General features: G+C 38.4%; 1 protein-coding gene across 1 annotated transcript in view; it reads right to left on the bottom strand.

The window, feature by feature from the left end:
• Positions 1–21066, bottom strand: part of LOC103185538 (cilia- and flagella-associated protein 47-like) — a 174702-nt gene that overhangs the window by 134902 nt on the left and 18734 nt on the right. Inside the window, exons 20-33 of the mRNA XM_042334120.1 lie at positions 20022–20166; positions 19028–19122; positions 15236–15401; positions 14322–14419; positions 13608–13770; positions 12689–12887; positions 10919–11125; positions 9671–9771; positions 8767–8892; positions 7975–8203; positions 7376–7534; positions 6885–6966; positions 6183–6278; positions 4157–4355 (exon numbers count right to left, since the gene is read on the bottom strand). Of these exons, the coding sequence (XP_042190054.1) occupies positions 4157–4355; positions 6183–6278; positions 6885–6966; positions 7376–7534; positions 7975–8203; positions 8767–8892; positions 9671–9771; positions 10919–11125; positions 12689–12887; positions 13608–13770; positions 14322–14419; positions 15236–15401; positions 19028–19122; positions 20022–20166 (2065 nt within the window). The remainder of the gene's footprint in view (positions 1–4156; positions 4356–6182; positions 6279–6884; positions 6967–7375; positions 7535–7974; positions 8204–8766; positions 8893–9670; positions 9772–10918; positions 11126–12688; positions 12888–13607; positions 13771–14321; positions 14420–15235; positions 15402–19027; positions 19123–20021; positions 20167–21066) is intronic.

The following is a 21066-nucleotide window of genomic DNA, read 5'->3' as shown; positions in this document are numbered from 1 at the left end:
TAGGGATTATTATCAGGCATGTGGAGTAAGGAAACTTGCCCAAGGTTTCACCCTGCCTGGAATTGAACTCAGGTCTCTCGCTTGCAAAGCGAGTGCTCTAACCACTGAGCTACAGGACTCCTTATGTTCATGCAGTAGCAAGAATCTCTTTTGCCATATATATTACCTAATCAAAATGAACAGTTTCATTGCATCTTATGATATCTAAATATTTCAAGGAACAACCATTATCACCTCCCTTTGAAGAAACCTTCCCATGACCCAACACAGCTATCCAACTACTAGCCCATCTCCCACCTCCCTTTTCTGTCCAAGGTCCTTGAGAGAGAGATTTTCTTCCAGCTTCGCTCTTTCCTCTCCTCCCACTCCCTCCTTGAGCCCCTCCAATCGGGTTTCCGTGCTGCCCACAGCGCGGAAGCTGCTCTCGTCAAGGTCACAAATGACATCCTGATCATGTGTGACCAGGGCTCCCTCTGCCTCCTCGTCCTCCTCGACCTCTCTGCCGTTTTTGACACTGTGGACCATTCAATCCTCTTCCACCACCTCTCCTCCCACCTCAACCTCCAAGGATCTGTCCTTGACTGGTTCAGGTCCTACCTTTCACACCGCCTCCACTTCGTCTCAACTAACAGCTTTTCCTCCAGCTCCCGCACCGTCTCGTGCGTCATTCCTCAGGGCTCTGTCCTCAGTCCCCTCCTCTTCACCCTCTACATGCTCCCCCTTGGTGACATCATCCGCAGACATGGGGTAAATTTCCACACGTATGTGGATGACACCCAACTCTACCTCTCTGCCTCCTCCCTCAACTCCAGGGCTACTGGCGTCCTGACCCACTGCCTGTCCGACATCAAGTTCCAGATGAGGGACAACTTTCTCCAACTCAACGTCAGCAAGTCCGAGGCTCTCTTGATCGGCTCAAGCCAGCGTCTCCACATCAGCTTCTACGGCTGCACACTCATCCTCACTAAACCAGTCAGGAACCTGGGTGTCTTATTTGACCCTGAACTGTCCTTTCTCCCCCACATCCGCGCCATGATCCACACTGCCTACCACCACCTCCGCAACATTGCCAGACTCCGCCACTGCCTCACCCCTCAGGCTGCCGAAACCCTCACCCACGCATTCGTCACATCAAGGCTCGATTATGGAAATTCCCTCCTCATCGGGCTTCCCAATTCTTCCCTTCACACTGTAGATCATCCAAAACTCTGCAGCTCATGTACTCTCGCGCACCAGGCTCCGTGACCCCATCACTCCCACCCTCGCCCGACTCCACTGGCTCCCCATCCCCCAGAGGATCGAATTCAAGATCCTCAACCTCACTTTCAAGGCCATCCATGGCCTTGCCCCCTCCTACCTCTCTGACTTGCTAACTCCCTGCCAACCTACCCACTCCCTCCGATCAGCGCGCTCCGGCCTGCTCCATGTCTCCCGCCCGATCCGCCCTACCGTCGGTGGCCGAGCTTTCAGCCTTTCTGCCCCATACTCTGGAACTCCATCCCACAGTCACTTCGCCTAGCTTCCTCCCTTGCTTCCTTCAAGGCCAGTCTCAAGACCCTCCTCTTCAATCGTGCCTTCGGTCGCCCTCCCACCTCTCTGCCTTCCCTCACCCCTACCACACCCCTCCTCCATGCTCGGGTCCTGTACCCTGACTGTCCAGTGCCTTGGGATGTCCTCCTGACGTGAAAGGCGCTCTATAAATTTAATTTTGTTGTTGTGTTATGGCAATAACTGTCAAGTGAGGTGATCACGTCTTCAAGACTTCTCAAAGGTTTTCTTGCTCCTATTAGTGACTGTTCTTCACTAATACAGTAAACTCTTGATAATTCGTCACTCCAGAGAAAAGAGCTCAGTGACAAGTTATCGAGAATTAGGTTCTTCTGGGCCACAAGTGGATGCTGTGGATCATGCAAGAACTCTGAGAATTTGGGTAGGCATGATCAGATGCATTGCAGAAGTCTCTGGTCTATTGGAGTGCCGCCCCAAGGTCTCCTGCCCTATCCTGTTTCAAAGATCTCTGGTCTATCCTGTCACAAGATATGGGAAGAGGTGGGGCGGAGGCCCTCCAATAGACTAGAGGCTTTTGTGATACATCGGAGCATGCTTGCTCAACCTCCACTGAGCTCTCTACCAGTGACAGGATAGGGTGAGAGGCCGCTGCAATGCAGGACAACATCCTGTAGAAAAAGTTAGCCAATCAATTTTACATTGTAAGTACTTACAAGAATTTCTGGATGCAAAAGTTACATGTTAAGCCGAGTGACAAATAAAGGATAATCTCTTATTAACATTCTGCAAGGGAAGCAGTCGGGATATTGACAGCATGGCGACTAAAGTGGTAATAACCAGTTAATCCAGAGTCAAGTTATATATGTTTAACATACAGATTCAATATTCAAGTATAAACTGTAGTATAAATCCAAGTTTAGGAGCATTGATTCAGTTCCAAACCCAAACCCATTACTTCTCAGTGACAGAATAGAATCAATGTTATTAGCTGTAATATAAATTGTGCTCTATTGCAACTGATTTCAATAAAACTTATTGGGAATTATTTGCTGATTGCTTGTAAATTTACAGACCTTGATGGATTAAATATATAATGGGGGAAAAGCCAACAAGGAAGAAGGGAAACAAGATGGGCAGTCTGCCTGAATGTTCTCATAACCTTCCAGGAACTGGTTCAGAATGGCATAGTACATTGGCTCAAAGGATGATGCAATTGGGAAGAAAATAACTTACGAAAACAGAGACAATCCTCTCTGCACAAGCATAACACACTTTAAACATTAAAGAATAGTAATGTTTGATAACTGAATGATTGAAACATAGGAGTTCAACAATGCACTTTTAGTCTGCTAAAGTTTCACAAATGCTTAATTTTACTGTTTCAAACAGACTGCACAGATCAAGGTTCCTTTTTGCCTCACTAATAAAACTGTGAGCATGCATTTTTTATTTTGATAAACTGACTCACAAATATTCTATTTATACTTAACCTAATTTTTACATCAAATTAGAATTAAAATATAATACAATTAAAACAAACAAAATCCTTACCAAAATTGAGACTACTGAAGATAATATGAATCATAGAGACAGATATAGTTTGAGTATCCAACTCTAACAGAGAATCCCTTAATGATACACCAGATTATTACCTGGGTTTGGTTATGATGAGAGGCTGTAAAACATTATATAATAACCCTTGCATATGATATTGCGCCGAATCACAGTCGTCAATACATCTCAAACCGCTTCACAGAATATATTTCTGAGAGCTGAGGAAGTTAACTGAGGTGTTTAAAATAATGAATTGGATTCATAAATTAGATGTGGAATGATTCATCTCTCTAGTGAAAGGATCCTAAACAATATCTTAACATTAGAGCTAAACAAGTAAAAAAATAAATTAGAAAACATTTCATACACAAGATTATGAAAACATGGATTGCACTTCTCCAGAAGGTCACTGATGCATAAAGCCTTCCAAGTTAGAGTGAACAGTCCAATAACTTTTTCATTGCTACAACCAATGCAATGTGGAACACAAGTGATAATAACACAAAGTGATAATAATCCCTCAAGAAAATAAAATAATAAATTGGTCACTTCAAACCACGACTGTTTGTGGACACTGCTGTGCGCAATTGGCTGCCGCATTTCGCCCTCAAATATACAGTCAATTCACTTTGCAGTATATTCTGTGAAGCGCTTTGAGATGTCTGGAAGACGTGAAAAGCACTATATCAAATGCGAGGTTTATTATTATTATTAAATCAAGTTTGTGCTCCATCTTCCATACAGTACTGCTGGTAGCAATTTACATTTGGTTCCAACAAGACACATGACACATTTTTTATACAGGCACGGAGATTCAGATTGCCTCCATTTCCTTTTCAGTGAGAGTGTGCATAACTACAATACATTAATTCCAAACCTAATACAACGTTAGTAAAATATAATTAACACAGATTTTAAATTGCTACCTGTATTGTCTGGTACTTAACGATTTCTTTTTACCAATAATATGATTCTTATAAACTAAAATTCTAACATCCTGATTTGTATTTTTAGATTCTTTCTACTCATGCATACCAATACTTCAACATGTCAAATAAGGAGTCTTACATTTTGGAGCAATTTTCTCTTTTACCTTTTTGGCAGTCTTTCCATACATGATGTCTCATGTTTTCATAATGAATGTTGAGCCAAGTTAGGAGGCAGCGCTCAGGCGCGGAATAAATATTGCTAGCAAGAGAGTCAGGATTAATTTTTGGAATACTATCCATGTATTTTGCATAGCTAAAGGTTTTGCTTATATCCTTTTGATTTATTCGTGAAAGAACCGAAACCTAGGAAACCAAACAAATTAATTAACCATCAATTTTTCAATTTTACACAAGTGTAAATTGTGTTTACATTTCTAGATTTAAACACAAAACACAAATGATATACATATTATAGTACAATATTTCAGAATGTTCATGCATCAGGGGTCTAATTTAATAAGTTTACGTCAGCTGGACTAATCCTTATGCAATCATTTAAACTGCATAGAAAACAAAAGTGATAGATGTAGCTGGGTGGAGAAGTAGGTTTGCAGATAATCTTTTCACCTCATTAGTTTTGAAACCAGCTCAGGTGAAATGAAAATTCTCGCTCTTTCTGGTGAGTGTTTAGATTCTATAGGAAATTAATTTATTGCTCAGTATCAATTCACTTTCCAGAGGGTGCAGATCAACCCCACAAAACTGCCGACAATTCAACAACATTAATGGATTTATGGTAAATCCTTCATGTAGAATAATGTCTCAGAACACATTATAAACTGTCCTGTTACCCAGCAGAGTGTGTGGATGAGGGGTGAGGAGGGAAGGGGACAGTAGACACGTAGGAGAGATACGATTTTAGGCGGCTTTTTGAACATAAAGGGGTGAAATGGGGGGTTGATGGAGGAAGTTCCAGAAGGTGGGGATCATGAAGGTTTTGGTACAGCAAAGGGTGTAGCAGGCCCAAGTTTGCTTAGGCTCCATGACCCTATCACTCCCATCCTTGCCCAACTCCACTGGCTTCCCATCACACAGAGGATACAGTTCAAGATCCTGGTCCACTCCTTCAAAGCCCTACACAGTCTTGCTCCTCCCTACCTCTCCGACCTCCTAACCTTGGGGCCTTGTTTGTCCCTCAACTATCCTTTCTACCCCACATTTGCGCCATGACCCGTTCTGCTTTCCTCCACCTCCGCAACATCGCCCAGGTCTGACACTGTCTCACACCGCAGGCCGCCCAAACCCTCATACATGCCTTCATTACATCGAGGCTTGACAATGTAAACTCACTGCTTGTTGGCCACCCGACCTCCTCCCACCACAGGCTGCAGATCATCCAGAACTCTGCAGCCCGTGTCCTCTCCCGCACTAGGCTTTGCGACCCTATCAACCCCAGCCATGCCCAACCCCACTGGTTTCCCATCACACAGAGGATACGATTCAAGATCCTAGTCACCTTCAAAGCCCTCCACGGTCTTGCTCACCCCTACCTCTCCAACCTGCTAAACCCCTACCACCCTGTTCGCTCGCTCCACTCAGCGGGTTCCAGCCTGCTTCACGTCCCCCACCTTGCTCGCCCCACTATTTGCAGGCGGGCCTTCTGCCACTCTGCACCCATCCTTTGGAACTCCATCCCGCAGTCCCTCCATCTCGCCCCCTCCCTCACTACATTCAAGACCCATCTCAAGACCCTCCTCTTCGACCGTGCTTTCAATCTCCCTGCCTCCCCCCCTGCCCTCCAGCCTCCCCCACCCCGACCCCCAACTCTGGTCCGTAACTGTCTGTCCAGCACCTTGGGATGTCCTCCTGACGTGTAAGGTGCTATACAAATGTAATTTTGTTGTTGTTGTTGCCTAGTTGGGATTGGGGATGAGCAGAAGAGTGAGGCTGTAGAAAATCTCAGAGGTGAGGAGGTACAAGGGAGTGAACAGATGTATAGATCAAAGTGAAGATCTTAAAGTCAATCCATTTGGCCATGACTGTTGTAGATGGTTACATTTAGTAAACAAATAACATCTCGACCTTTTGTTGTCTGGATCCATTAGAGATAGTGAGACAGTGGATCCTGGTTAGGATGGCGGGATGGGCTCTTCTTACATATAACAATTAAAAATTCTGAACACATTTTACCTTATAAATTTGTAGCAATACATCAGTCCATGCACGTTTGCTTGCAGACTCAAACAAATCCTTATCCAGGTCAAGAATTTCAGCTTTTTCTGATCTCTGTAGACAACAAGAGGTATGGATTTTATCAGGTATTCACTATTATTTTGTTTACTAAATGTAACCACAACAGTCCATAAAATCAAAATTGATGGCCAGAGACCCAATTGTTACTACCTTTTTTTTAATGAATGATGAATCTTAAATGCGCAGGAATTTCAACTCTTCACTGTGAAACATAAATTTTCTTTTCCATAAGTGAGTCACAATTAGCTTCACGAATGGAACTAAAACTATTTTTTGTAAAGGTATATCAGTTATAGTCAGAAACAAAATATATTGCAGTATATTTTTAGCTTTGGGAATAATGAGTTACACAGAGAAAAACAAGATAAATTCATTTTCTAATTTTAGTTTCTTAACATCAAGAATACTGAAATGATGATATCATTATTAATAATAATAATAATCCTTATATTTAGTACAGCATCTTTCATGTCAGGAGCATAGTGCTTCACACCATAGAATGTCTCTGTGTTTTGTGGGTAAAATTAAGTACTATGCTCACTATCACCAGCCTGTCTCCACTGAACCTTACAAGTTCTAAAAAAAATCTATGACGGATACTGCTAAGTTGACAATATAGTTGACAATAAAGTTACATACCTGCAACTGATTCCATTGTGTGAACTCTTCAATGTCAAACAATAACTCAGGTCTTACATGTGCAAGCGAAGCACCTTGTTCTCTGCAAAATAATAAACAAACACTGAAGTTATTCTGCATTCATTTTCCTTATCTTGTGGACAAGACCCTAAAATGATAAACACAGAATTCTTATTTGACAGATGTGTTTGATTTGATGTAACTCTTTATCTACTATCCTCTAAGAGGGAGGGGGGATGGGGGAAGGCAATAGGGATCTCCTCAGTTCTCATCTGGCTCTAAAACAATGGAAATGGAATATCAAAATTGAGCCGATTCTCTGTGGCCTTGTAGTCGAGTTCCTGAGCCAGACAGCACTCCAAGACATCATTGTAGCCTGGCTTGTCAGCAGAATTTAGATGTGCAGCTTTGTCCATTTATGATCGCATTCTGCATCCTATTCCCAAGATAGTTTTATATCAAACTAACAAAAGTAAAATGCATTTACTTACTCTAAATAGGTTAATAACGTAGAATGCAGCCAATGTAAGCCCTTTACATGGTCCACTGGGTCCCTGGGCAACTGATGCTTTGAAATTATTGGCAATATCTGTCCACTTAAATGGCTCAGAGCATCATAAATGGTCATTCTTTCTGTGGCAAGCTCCCTGCTGAAGTTAGAAGAAATTTGCATTCAGATGTCCAGTTAAAATGATTTTTGCTTCTTTCACTGAAACAAATAATTTTACATTTTTAATCTTTTCCATATAGACATTTTGTTGGGGATTTATAACATACTTAAACTATCAAGATGCCTTGAAGTTATGAGACTTGCTTCACAGAAATTACCGTTCCTCTTGGTGTTGTCCAATTATCCATATGTTCACAACATAACAATGGAGACAGCCGCAGGATATCAAATATACATTGGAAAATTCAGGTGAGGTCAGGTTGTCCAATGGATTGTTAGCCCAGTCGCTCTTCTTTAATGTTTCAGTACAAATACTGAGAATATTTATCCCAATTTTTTTTAAATTGAAGAACAAAGCCAGAATTATATAAATCATGTTATAGAAATCATAATTCTCTGAATTTATTTTTCTGCATTTACCTTCTCAATGAATATGGAATTGAAATGGAATGCATTCCTTTAGACCAGCCAAAAAGACTGAACCAATTCTGTACAGCAGTTAGAACCCTTTCACAAAAAGGTACTTCTTCGTTATCATCAGGGAAAGTCAGCACTCCCATTCTTTTATTTTTCTCCCAAATCTGTGAAGTTCCGTCACCTGCCTCATCACTATTACTTTCTATTTCCCTACTTTCACTCTCAGAAGATCCTGCAATAAAAAAAGGACAAACACTTTAATGTAAATACAACAAGCAAATCTGAGGTAATGTTTATGAAACAAAACCTTTTGTAGTAATAGCTGGAACTACAACGTGACCAACATGTCATGATAACTACCCTATTATCTAAAAATATATATATAATTTCTTTAAGACTTACCATTGTAATGGTATCACGACTTGTTGGTCACCATGTATAAATGCTGTTTGATTGATATTCATGAAACACTAAATTTGAATGTGCAAAACATTTATTAAAATTGTTTTTCCCAAATAGACTAGCTTTCAATTTGTACAAAAAGACACCGGTTGCTTTCTTAATAGACTAGCACTGTTTACAACAATTTTCATTGCACACCCTCCTGACATGAAAGATGAGGATTATTACTAATATCATAAGGTTGTTTGTTTAAATTCCATGCCAGAATTGAGTTTATAGTTAGGCTAACATTACAGTGTGGTACAATGGGAGTGCTGAATTGGCGGAGGTACTGAGGTTCTGACTGCCTCTTTGTGTGTGATTTCAGTGTAATTGGTGCAGAATGAACAATACCTGAAAACGACCCATCATTTAATGTGAAAGCAGTAAATGAGGTACTCGAAGTATTGAGTGAGGAATTTTCTGTGACACCATAGGTTTGCAGAAAAATTTTTGCATTGCTATTTCCATCATCATAATCTTTAAAAAAAAGACAAACCATTACTAGCAATAACCTGGACCAATAGAAACGTGCGGCCACACCATTTCCACATTTCCCTCTATAACGTCCCCCATCCGTTTTTACAAAAGAGTGAGATAATGGGTAGAGCAATTAAAAGGAATAACTATAGAAAACACAACTTAATTTAGAGAACTTAATTCACCAGGCCATAATGGCATGCATCCGAAAGGGAAGTCAGAGAGGAAAGAGAAAAGACTCTAACCACACCTTTTCAATATTAAACAAAAATGTGGCAGCATGGATAGAACATTTTGTGTTCGTAACTAATTTTGTTTTGATTTTCATCTTTAATTGTTATTGCCATTCTTCATTATGCATATATTGATATCTGTTATATAAAGCTGATTTTTTTAAAATAGTGCATGATATACGCAAAGAAAGGAGAAAAAAATCATCAGTACCACTCCTGACTACAATTAACCGATCCTTCCTTTAATATGTTTGGACATTAGGTGAAAACAGGATCAGGCTTGGTTGATATGTCCTCTACATTCAAATACTAGAGAAACTGTGCCACAGTAGAATGCACTCACAAAAGGAGGAGGGAAAAAGAATAGGGATTTTGTTTATGTAAAATATATATACACACACATATAGTGCCAAAAACATGAGGAATCAACATGCGGCATGCCTCCTAATGAAACACAGAACATCATGACATCTTAAAGATATGTAGCTCAGGGGGCTTTCTCCCTCAGCAAAATGGAATTTCTATTCATATGAGAGCCCACTTACCAGTTTTGATAATGATATTTTGGTCTTTGTGATTTAAACCAATGTATGAATACACAGTCAACAGACAATTATCTGCAGTTGCAGAAACTGGCAGCTTGAACCTGCATAGGAGGAATGGTAACATTAGGGCTTAAATGAAAAATTATGCTTCTCATAATAATAATAATCCTTGCATTTGATATAGTGCTTTCCACATCTTCTAGACGTCTCAAAGCGCTTCACAGAATATACTGTAAAGTGAATTGACTGTATATTTGTGGGTGAAATGCGGCAGCCAAATTGCACACAGCAGTGTCCCACAAACAGTCATGGATTGAAGTGACCAATTTATTATTGGGTTTTTTTCTTGATGGATCATTATTCTGATACATTAGTCATACTGCACCTAATATTTATACATTATATAACAATGTTAATTTGTTTGAAAAATCTGGGAATATACAAACACACACAAATACACACCCACACTCATAAAATGCAATCTTAAGCAAAACAGAAGGATCCATACTTTTGCAAAATTGTCCAACAATTTTATGATTTTACAAGAAAACCATATCTTAAATGGTATTGCCTGTCCCAAACATGCTCACAATTATGACAATAAATTGGACTTTGAAAACGTTTATGGTTAGGACCCCAGAATAATAGATAGGATATGGTAGAACTATAAAATTGATATTTTGCTGGTTTTAACACTGAAGAAGAAGCATTATGATAGCAGAGATTGAACGGGAGAGATTTATAAGAATTAATATGAACAGGACAATTGTACAAGGTACACATTGGAATGTGAAAACAACAAAATTTCCAGGTCCGACAGTTTCCATACCCATGGTCATAAATTAGAAATGTGTTCGTTGAAACCTTTCAAAGCTCTCTGATGTCAGATGTAATACCAGAAGATTGCAAGGCAGCAAAATGATACTATTCTTTAAAAAGTAAGGAAGGGACAAAGTAAATAACCAGGCAAATAAGTTTTAACATCAGAGATGGATTCCAAGAGTTTGAGAAAGTGCATGGTGGTGGTGTGGGGAGGTCCCAAAGTGCTCCTGTTCAAAATAGTATGTGCAAACACTAAACTGAATGACAACAAATTAAGATAAAGACACAGAAAAGTTTTTTTATTTTCTAACAGATTATTTATCTACTTGATTAACTGCATTAAAATCTAGCAACTCTTTCACAAACTAACAATCTTAATGTGTGCACATTCATTTAATAAGGATAAAAAAAAGAAACATTTCTTACCTGTTATTTTTCTGATCAATGAAAATGACATTCATAGACAATGAGATTGGTTTGAATGAACAGAAGGTAATAATGCAAGTTATGCTTGTATTCTTCTCACTCAATACCTCAAGACCATCTGGGAACTGGAATGATAGTAGCTTAACTCTCATCTCATCCCCCATTTCAATATCTGGGATTTCAACTTCAAGGATGCATTCTCTGGAACTAAATCAAAAAAATATTCTCCCAACTCAATGCATTAAATAGTTTAACTGCCTAATTTGCAGCAAAGCAGGATCAGAATGATCAATAGATATGTCAGAACTTCATTTCCTGAATTTATAAATCTTAAATCTCATTATAACCTGAGGGCATGGATGATTAAAAATATTCTACCCCATCGCAATATAGCATGGAATACTGCTGGCTAAACAGAAGCTGTTTCGTAAAGTCAAAATCACTTTCTTATGCATTAGAGTATTAGAGGATACAGAATTGATGGCAATGATCCATTGATCAGCAGATTCTTAACATCACATCCTGATCTATAGTTCACTGAAGAGTAGGAGTGTCAGACAAAAACACAACTTCAGCTCTGCACCTCCAACTGGTGGAACCATCACACAATGGCAAGGAACATGTGTCTGAACTGTGGACAGGAAGATGGTGGCAATGCTTTCACGTATTTCCTGATGAGCCATGTTGCCTACCATCCCCCTAGTGAGGGCTCAACCCGTGTTTGTTGGATGTCATATGACCAACTAGTGACTATCCTCCTTGGGGGAGAAGTAAGTGGGGTCTTCTTGAACTGACTCCAAGGTGGCATGTTAGGCAATGGAACGTTGGAATCAAGCCCACTCTCTGTGACCGTCTTGTAATCCAGTTCCTGAGAAAGGTGGGTCCACAGGACTCCAGGGCACTGCTGATGACAGCACAAGCTCATCGGCAGGGCAGGATTTGGAGAGCAGACCAGTCATTGGGACAGTCACTTCCCACTCAGCTCTCATTATCCCTGCAAGCCAAAGCCCTAACAGGTGGTAGAGTGATCCTGGCTGGACAAGCAGCGGAAAAGCTTGCCAGGCAGTGCTCTCAATGGCAAACTATGTGTTTTTTTAGCTGGTTAGACTCCCAGCAGTGCCCCAATGCACACAATGGGGTTCCCAAGCCTTGGCTCTTGCCAATCTGTGCCTAATACTTTCCGGAATTAGATAAGCAGGATGTGCCCCTCCAAGGAGAGAGTTTGCATTCTATTTCAACAACTATCTCTGGAATTTCCATGTATAGGTGGGAGACACAGAACTTTCAGTTTGGTTTGCATACTCTTAAGCATGGTGATGGGTTTCTGCATGTTTCAGACAAAAAAAAAGGAAAATAGAGAGAGGCTGACCAAAAAAATAGAAAAATAGAGAGAGGCAAAAAGAGAAATAATGACATGGAGCAAGAGAGAGAATGGCAAAGAGAGTAGCACCAAGGGAGAGAGGAGTATAACAAAAGAATGACAGTGAAAGTGGTGCAGTGTGAGGAAGAGAGATAGAAAAAGAAAGAAGGGCACAGAGAGATAGACAGAGTAATATTACTATATTACTAGTAATATTTATGAACAAAAATATCATCAATTAGATTCCATATTTAACTTATATTTCCATGTCAAATCATTTAAATCAACATTTCAAAATCAAAATTACACTAATGAGGTTCTCTTGATGTTTACAAAGTACATAATTATAATGTACTGATATTTGAACATTTTGTACATTATGTAAATAGGAGTAATACCAAAATCCAAACCTTGCGTAGTGGATGGGAGTAATTTGGACAATTGCTGTAATTTTCATGTTTAGGGGAACTGGATTCAACACCAAAATAGGAGGATCGAAGATCAGCTCTGGGGTATGTATAGTGCCTGATACAGTAATTGTTCTGAATGGATAGGTTTTCTCTTCATTGATAAACATAGGTATCTTACTTATGTATTCGCCAGGACACTCTGAAAAATATGCCAGCACAAGAATCACCTTTCCACATAATATAAGTACAATTCATTGGGAGATTCTAAACTGTAAACAAGCAAATGAAGTTCACATACTCAAATTTTATAGAACCATTTGCCTGACCTCAATAAGTAACACTGATGGAATCAATCGTTAGAAGCAAAATGGAAGATTATTGATATGAAAATAACCAAATAAATGGCAGCTTAAACTGTTCCTGAAATGGATAGGTTTTGTCCAACCAACCTCGTAGACTTTTGAAAAATTCACAACCTACATTTACAGTATCAAGCTATACAAGCTACATACAAAGCAAACAGATAAGGAAGTACCAGGAAATGAATGGATTTTTAGGTGTGTAGGACCTTGAAATCGACCCCTGGGAGCCGAGTAGCCAGTGGAGACTGGTGAGCACTGGAATGAAGAATGTGCAGTATTTTGTGTGGGTGAGAATCGGCAAGGAGTTTTGGATAAGTTGCAGCTTGTGAATTGTGGAGCAAGGCAGACCAGCGAGGATTAGGTTGAAAAAATCATGATGTAAAAGTAGGTGTGGGTAAGTGTTTCAGCAGCATTGGGTGTGAGATAGGGATGGAGGTGCATGAAAAGATTATACCAAGGGTTAGATATGGACATAGATTGGCAACTTTTTCCAGGAAAGGAAAAATCAAACTTTATATATGGTTGAGATGGTTATTAAATGTACTGTAAAAACCTACTTGGGCAGAAGCAGATAGTCATGCAATGTCCTTGGCCTGGTTGAAGACTCCCATTGTGCTGATGGAATCTGAAAATACCTTCTTCAAGGGCCTCATCGTTTTGACTGTCTAAATCTAACATCCACTGGACAATTTTGTTAGATGTGTTTTTTATTGTAATTCTCTAAGCAATTCAAAAACAAAACAAAATAAGAATTAAAGCAGGATAACAAATATATACACTGTAGTTAACTGACAATTTCTAGATTATTTTGTAAATAAATACTGCTTTGGGATTAATAATTGTAAAATAATTAACATACACCATGATAAACATGCTTCACAATATGGTTAAATTACTTGCTTAAAAGTTTTAATGTACTGGACAACAATAAGAAACATTAGCTTCTCTGAAACTAATATGATTCTTCATACTGATTTTTCTACATGATTTAAAACATCAGCCTTTAAAAATTAATCTGTCACTTTATCAAGAAAGACATTCCATATATTGCACCTCTACAAATGGCTTTGCTCCCAAAACTCCAAAGTCATTGTATCCGGGAAGATAAGAGAATTCCACCTTGGAAGCTGACATTTCCAGTGGTGACCTAAGTGCTGAAAAATAAATATAACTGTAACAACAACAACAAAATTACATTTGTATAGCGCTTTTCACATCGGGAGGACTTATGTATACATTACCAAATTTACTGTTGAAACACATAAACAAACCTTGTAACAGTGTTTCACAAATGTAACTTTGCAGATTGTAACATATTCTATTTTGTCCCAAGCAATATGCCTCTCATAAATGGTCAAAATTTCAAAATCTTAAAGAGGTGAAAATTATTGTCATCCAAAACACATTCCATTGCTTATTTAATGGATTGGAGTAAAATGTGTTTGGAAATATCCTTCAACTTCTGAACAATTGTTGCAAAAAAGACTAGGTAATGCTGGAAGTTGTTATGAGGTGAAGCAATATTAAGAGGCCTCAATGCTAGATCCAAAAAACAGCATGAATCTTCAAGAATCTCTTTGGTCCCTACCACTATCTTACTGGACTGCCACGCTATTAGGCATTTCTGCATTGTTGCATGGAATACCTGAGTAACTCAGTAATATCAGCATAACTTAGTAATGAACCAAATAATATTCTGTGCAATGACCCAAAAGCAAGTGCAGAAGACTGAAAAATTCCTGACTTTTAATTTCCACATGCAAAGTGCCAGACAGAACCTAGGTACCTCCAACAAGGCAGCACTCCACTTGTACCACACTGTGATGCTTTAAATCTAATGATAAATTAAAATCTCAGCATAGAGTCTGAACAAACACCTTATGATCCAGAAAAAATAAAGCCAATCCATTACGAAAAGGATGAAGAAGGATTTATAATACCGTGATAATATCATCCTCCCGACTTAAAAGGCGCTATATCAAACTCGAAGATTATTATTATCAGCTGCAGATGAATAGCTTGACAAAACTCAAACCGTAATCCAGCATGTCTCACGCCTTCCAGTGAAAAGGGGAGAAAAGTGGCACAAAAAATCTTCTTTGTTAAAAACATTTAACTTTTTTTTGGTTTTACAAAATAATATTTTACAGTACATAACAGCATTTACTCTTGGTTTTAAACCTACCTATGGCTTGTACTCTTCGAGAAGGAGTAGGCTGGTTCAATATCTGCACCCGAGGGCAGAGTAGAAATTTGTCATCATGTGGACTACATGGTACAGAACTCGGAGGAGGAGAAGGTGAAGCAGAGTTGTTGATGATAATTGGCAGATTAAAATTATAGGATGCCAACTAAAAGCAAATAGTTTAGGTTTAATTGCCAAATATAACAAAATAAATATTTCTAAATAGTTTACTTCTTTTTTAAAGAAAACTTTAGTTGAATTATGATTGTATTGAGTGGAATATTATTTACCTCTCAATATTCTCGAAAGAAACTAAAACATAAAAACAAGTTAGATTACTTCATTCTTTGTCTAATAATATTTGTGTAGTGCTCAAAGAATTTTGAAATTAAAATAATCTATGAATGCTAGCATGGAAGAAAAAACCCCTAATACATGAAAATCATTTCTTTTATCTATTTTACCATATAAAATACCTATTTTTATATGTAAACAAAGTGAGGTAGGATTTCTCCAGAGCTATATTTAAGTACACACAATGTGGAAAGTTAAGGCATAGTATAAAAAGTAAATTAGAGGCATAGATAGAACGGTGGCTGAAAGATAGAAAGCAAAAAATAGGGTCAAATGTATATTTCTCCAATGTATGCAGGTAATGGCTTGTCCCACGAATCTGAGCTGGGTACTCTTTTTGTTTTCCTTTTATGTTTATAGTTTGGAAATAGGGGAAATAATGTCTAAATTTGCTGATGATATCAAAAATGTGCAATTGTCTCACAATTTCTTAAACACATGTACAAATAAAAATTTTAAATTTCCTATTTAACCCCAATAACAAATAAGAGGGTATAGGAAACTGGGAAGAATGTAGGAAACAGCAAGAGTTAGGCTCAGTTGGTATGATTCATGCACCTGTGTCAGAAGGGTGTGAGTTCAAATCCTGTACATAAGAATACAAGTACATAAGAAATGCTCGACAAAAAAAAGGCCAAGGTCAATCTAGTTAGCTTTCCATCTTCCTGGCGGTCGAGTGCACATATGTCTCAAACTACCTTTGTACTATATTGCATAATATATTAGGACTTTCACCGGGCTGACACTCCAATGCAGTATTAGAGCAGTGTTGCATAGTCGGAGTCCCATCTTTCAGATGAAATGTTAAACTGATACTGTGTCTTCAGCTGGACACTAAAGATTCCATGCACTATTTTATAAAAGGAGTTTCTCCCATTATCATAGCCAATATTTCTTCATGTAAAAAATTGGATGGTCTTTTGTGGCTATTTCTGTGTGCAAATTGTCTTTCACGCTTGCCTATAAATGTATTGTCACTACACTTAACAGAAAAGTTCTGCGAGGTGTTTCGACGTGATAAAGAATTATATCAATTGCAGGGATTATACCCGTTCAGCAGAGGTGGCCAAAGCAGTTTAACCACATGTGGTTGTTAGGAAGGAACCGGGGTGGATGTGGTGAGGATGAAGGGTAGATAGAATAGGGGAAAATGGAAAAAATACTTCATTAATAATAATGACTAATCATTGCATTTGATATAACGCTTGATCATGCCAGTGAGTTATTGCAAGGTGCATCACAGAATTATTACCGTGAAATGAAGTAACTATATTTTGTAGGCAAATGAGGCAGCCAATTTGTAAACAGTAATATTCCAGAAACAGCCATGGTGCAAAAGTTCATATAGGTGACAGATACAGTTTAAGGTTGAGAAATCTGAAGTACTGTCCTGCATTTTGGAAGAACAAAGAAAGAAGGAACACCACAAATCATAATGTTCTTGAAAGAGATTGAGAAATAAAGATCTAGAAGTTTAGATACCTAGATGTTTAAAAGCCAGAGTGCACATAGAAAAAGCCATAAAACTTATTGAGGGTTTTTATATATAGGGGTATTCAATATAAAAGCAAGGAAATTATTAAATTGATGCTTTGTTGTAACATGTTCAGTAGTCCATAATTGTGCAGAGTTAATAAGAGTGAATTTCACACAGGTTATTATAACATTGAATGCTTTGCCCCAAGTGGCTATTGAAGTTTATACCTTGACATTTAATTGTGATAGTTTACAATTTGAGGAGAAACAAAATAAACAAGTACGGAAAAAACCTGGAAATTGGGATAAGAGTATTTAGCTCTAGTGGAGGTGCTAACTCCAGTATAGGCTTGATGGACTAAACAACTGCTTTCTGTGCTGTAATTTATAACAACACTAATAATCCTTGCATTTGATATATTACCTTTCACTTCAGGAGGACATCTCAAAGCCCTTCACAGGATTTACTGTTAAGTATGGTGCTTTGTGGGAGATATTTTCTATGACTCAAGATGGTGTAAGTGCGTTTATTAATAATTAGTAAAATGTAACAAAAGCAAATCTGCAGTTCCCTCATCCCAGGTGCACAAATTGTAACTATATAATAATAATAATCCTTGCATTTGACATAGCGCTTTTCACATCGGGAGGACGTCCCAAAGCGCTTCACAGAACACACTGTAAAGTGAATTGACTGTATATTTGTGGGCGAACGCGGCAACCAATTGCGCACAGCGAATGTCCCACAAACAGTCGTAGATTGAAAATGAACAATTTATTATTGTTTTTGGTTTTGGAGGGATTATTATTAGGCTCTGTGTGGAGTAAGGAAACTTGCCCAAGGTTTCGCCCTCTGCCTGGAATTGAACTCAGGTTTCTCGCTTGCAAAGCGAGTGCTCTAACCACTGAGCTACAGGACTCTATATCCTTTCCTACTCATGGTTTAAATTATAAAAGTCACTGCTGCCCTCCAGTGGTTTCAATGGACATAAATTGGTAAATAAATGGGTTCATTTTTTGAACAATTCAGTTCTAAATTTCTAAAATAAAATTTTAAACATACGTTGTGGCAATGCAGACAATGCAATAAAAATCTACATGTTGCAGTTATTTTATCATCAAAGAAAAGCTACGAACAAAATATCTTTCAAATGATATCCTATATATAAGCACACTAACATGCTCATGTCCACTTATCCTTGTTTTTCGATAAGGTCAGTATAAAAAGGCTGATTCCACTGGTTGGGGAGTCTATAACCAGGGATAAGATAGCACCTAGAGAATCTAAAAAAAGAATTTAGAAGGAACTACTTCCCACAGAGGAAAGTGAGATTGTGGAACTCATTGCCTGAAGTAGTGGTTGAATCAGATAGTATAGATGCATTCAATCTTTACATAAGGGAGAGGGAAATAAAAGGGAATGGGTGGGAGTAAGGAATGGGTGGAAACTCGTGCAGAGTATAAATACTGCCACCGCCATTGTTGGACCGAGTGGTTTGTGTGCTTTACATTCTTTGGAAATCTTTGTAAAATCCGAATTAGGTTCTGATTAGGAAGTAAAGTTGAATGGCAAAGCTGGCAAGAACATTAGTTTCAAGCATGTACATAATGTTACCAAGACCCACTTACCCATGACTATGAACCAGCAACATCAAGTGGGAGTCATTCAGAATTTGCAACGTTTTATTAGAAAGTCAAAACAAGAGAAAATAATGAAATAGATTGTTGTAAAATAGAGATAGAAAGTTAATCAGAGAAAGAAAGTAAGAGAGGCAGAGCATCAGAGTTTAACGTGTTGTGTTAAAGCACTGTTAAGTAGCTCAAATCTGGTCTTGAACATAAATTTTGTTTGCCTGCACATTTAACCCACACACCAGTTTTATAGTCATAATGAACTCATTCATGAATGGCAAAGGAAAGAAAAAAAAGCACAGTGGACAAGATTTGTTTTAAATTACTTACTTCTGTAGGTGTGAACAGTAATTCACATTTGATTTCTTCTTTGGCTTTTAGATTCACATCACAGATGTGTGGATCAAATGGATCGTTACTTGAATCTAAGGTCAAAAATGTATAAATATTTTTGAGTCCTCAAGAATGCTAAACACAGTAACAATACGAATGATTTGTATATGTTGTCTGTAGTTTCATCTATTTATATTACTGATTATGAAATACCATTGATAATGTTTAAACACAAATGAAAGTCCACTTTATTACCACCATAAATAATAGAAATGTAATGAATGTAATAAAACACTGCTGAATAAGACAACTATTTTAAGTAATAGAGCATTACAAAATGGCTGACACACACTTCAACAAGTTCCAATTTATTTAACTTATCCCACTGCCCACAATCTTCACCAGCACCAAACCCCGCACTTCATATCCCAGTCCTCAACAATGTCCACTTGCTATCTGGCTCCCAGTTGATTCATTTCAAAGTCCTCACCCTCACATATAAATCCTTTCATGTCCCACCGCCACCTCTCCCTTCCTTGTCCAACACTAACTTTGTACAGCTCTCAGAGATGTTAACCTATATTTAGGGCATTACATAAAAGCAAATCGTTGTTGTTCAACCCCTCAGTGTTTTCACCCATGGAAAATTGTCACTGTGCAGTTTACATAAACAGTCAATAATAGGGCCTTTAAATAGCTGTTGTCGGTAGCAATACATCTGGAAGACCTAAGGAAGTAAGCCACATTCTGAACTGTTTTGGTTGCATTATTATAGGAAAAAGCATGTGAATTGTAAACTCTCACAAGAATCAGGGATAGATAGAGATGAAAGCAAGAACATTCTTTTGAGATAAAGGTGAAATGGAAGGATAGTTTTGCCATATGTTCCTCAATGATAAGAATGACCATTTCTTAAGGCATTTATTAAATGTACATCAACAATGTGATATTTTAAAAAATGGCACTGATAGGTTTAAGATTTAATATGTACCTGCAGAGTCTTCAAACTTCAATGCAAAGTCTTTGTTGTCAGACAGATTAAAATGAGTTATCATTCGTGATCCAGTCAGATTCAGTAAAGTGAAAGGAATAGTATAGGTAGCACCAAGGAATACACCAGGAAACTTGAAATATTTCTGCAGATAAAAGGATGAGTTAATTATTGGTAAATGGCACAGATTACAAAAAATAAAATAATGGTCAAAGTAAGTAACCAAGTATAACATTTTTCTTATATTTTATATTTGGCAACAGAATGTCAAAATCGAGTCAACCCTCTGTGGTGGTTTTGGTAGTCCGGTTCCTGAGCCAGGCGGGTCCACAGTATTCCAGGGCACTGCTGATGACACAGCTAGCCTGGCACATTGACAGGACCTGGAAGGCCAGATCAGTCACTGGAGGCAGGGAATCGTCCTAATCAACTCCTGTTAATCATAGAAGCCAAAACCTTAATAGATAGTGTGATCCTTGCTGGACAAGCACCGGGAAAGCTTGTCAGAAAGTCATATCAATGGCAAGTTATACAGTTTTAGCTGGCTGGATTCCAGCAGTACCCCAAAGCAACTCTGGAGTCCCCAAGCCTTGGCTCTTGCAACCTGCGGTAATACATTCTGGAATTTGGTCCGCATGATGTGTTCCTCCAGGGAGAGAGTGTGCATACCATTCCAACAATCTATCTGGAATTTCCACGTGTAGGTGGGATGCATGGAACTCTTAATTTGGTTTGCATACTCTTAAACATGGTGATGGGGTTCTCCATGTGTCAGACAAAAAAAGAAAAGCAGAGAAGCTGGACCAAAAAAAACAGAGAGGCAAAAAGAGGTAGACTACTGTGGAGGCATTTTGCAACAAAATCGATGGACCTTAGAGAGCAATACAAAGATTCCAACAAGTATTTTTTCCCCATGTACTGAAAATTAATTCAGCATAAACCAGGTATCAAACTGGCTTAAACCTTTCTATTCTATATGATTCCATATAAGGGTATTTTGTGAATTTGTCAACTTCGACAATTTAGTGGGATCTCAAATTTTGTT

The sequence above is a fragment of the Callorhinchus milii genome, unplaced genomic scaffold, assembly GCF_018977255.1.
Source record: "Callorhinchus milii isolate IMCB2004 unplaced genomic scaffold, IMCB_Cmil_1.0 Scaffold4, whole genome shotgun sequence".
In the NCBI taxonomy this organism is placed as follows: Eukaryota; Metazoa; Chordata; class Chondrichthyes; order Chimaeriformes; family Callorhinchidae; genus Callorhinchus; species Callorhinchus milii.
The sequence above is the reverse complement of the archived record's forward strand: the minus strand, read 5'-3'. Positions and strand labels throughout refer to the sequence as shown.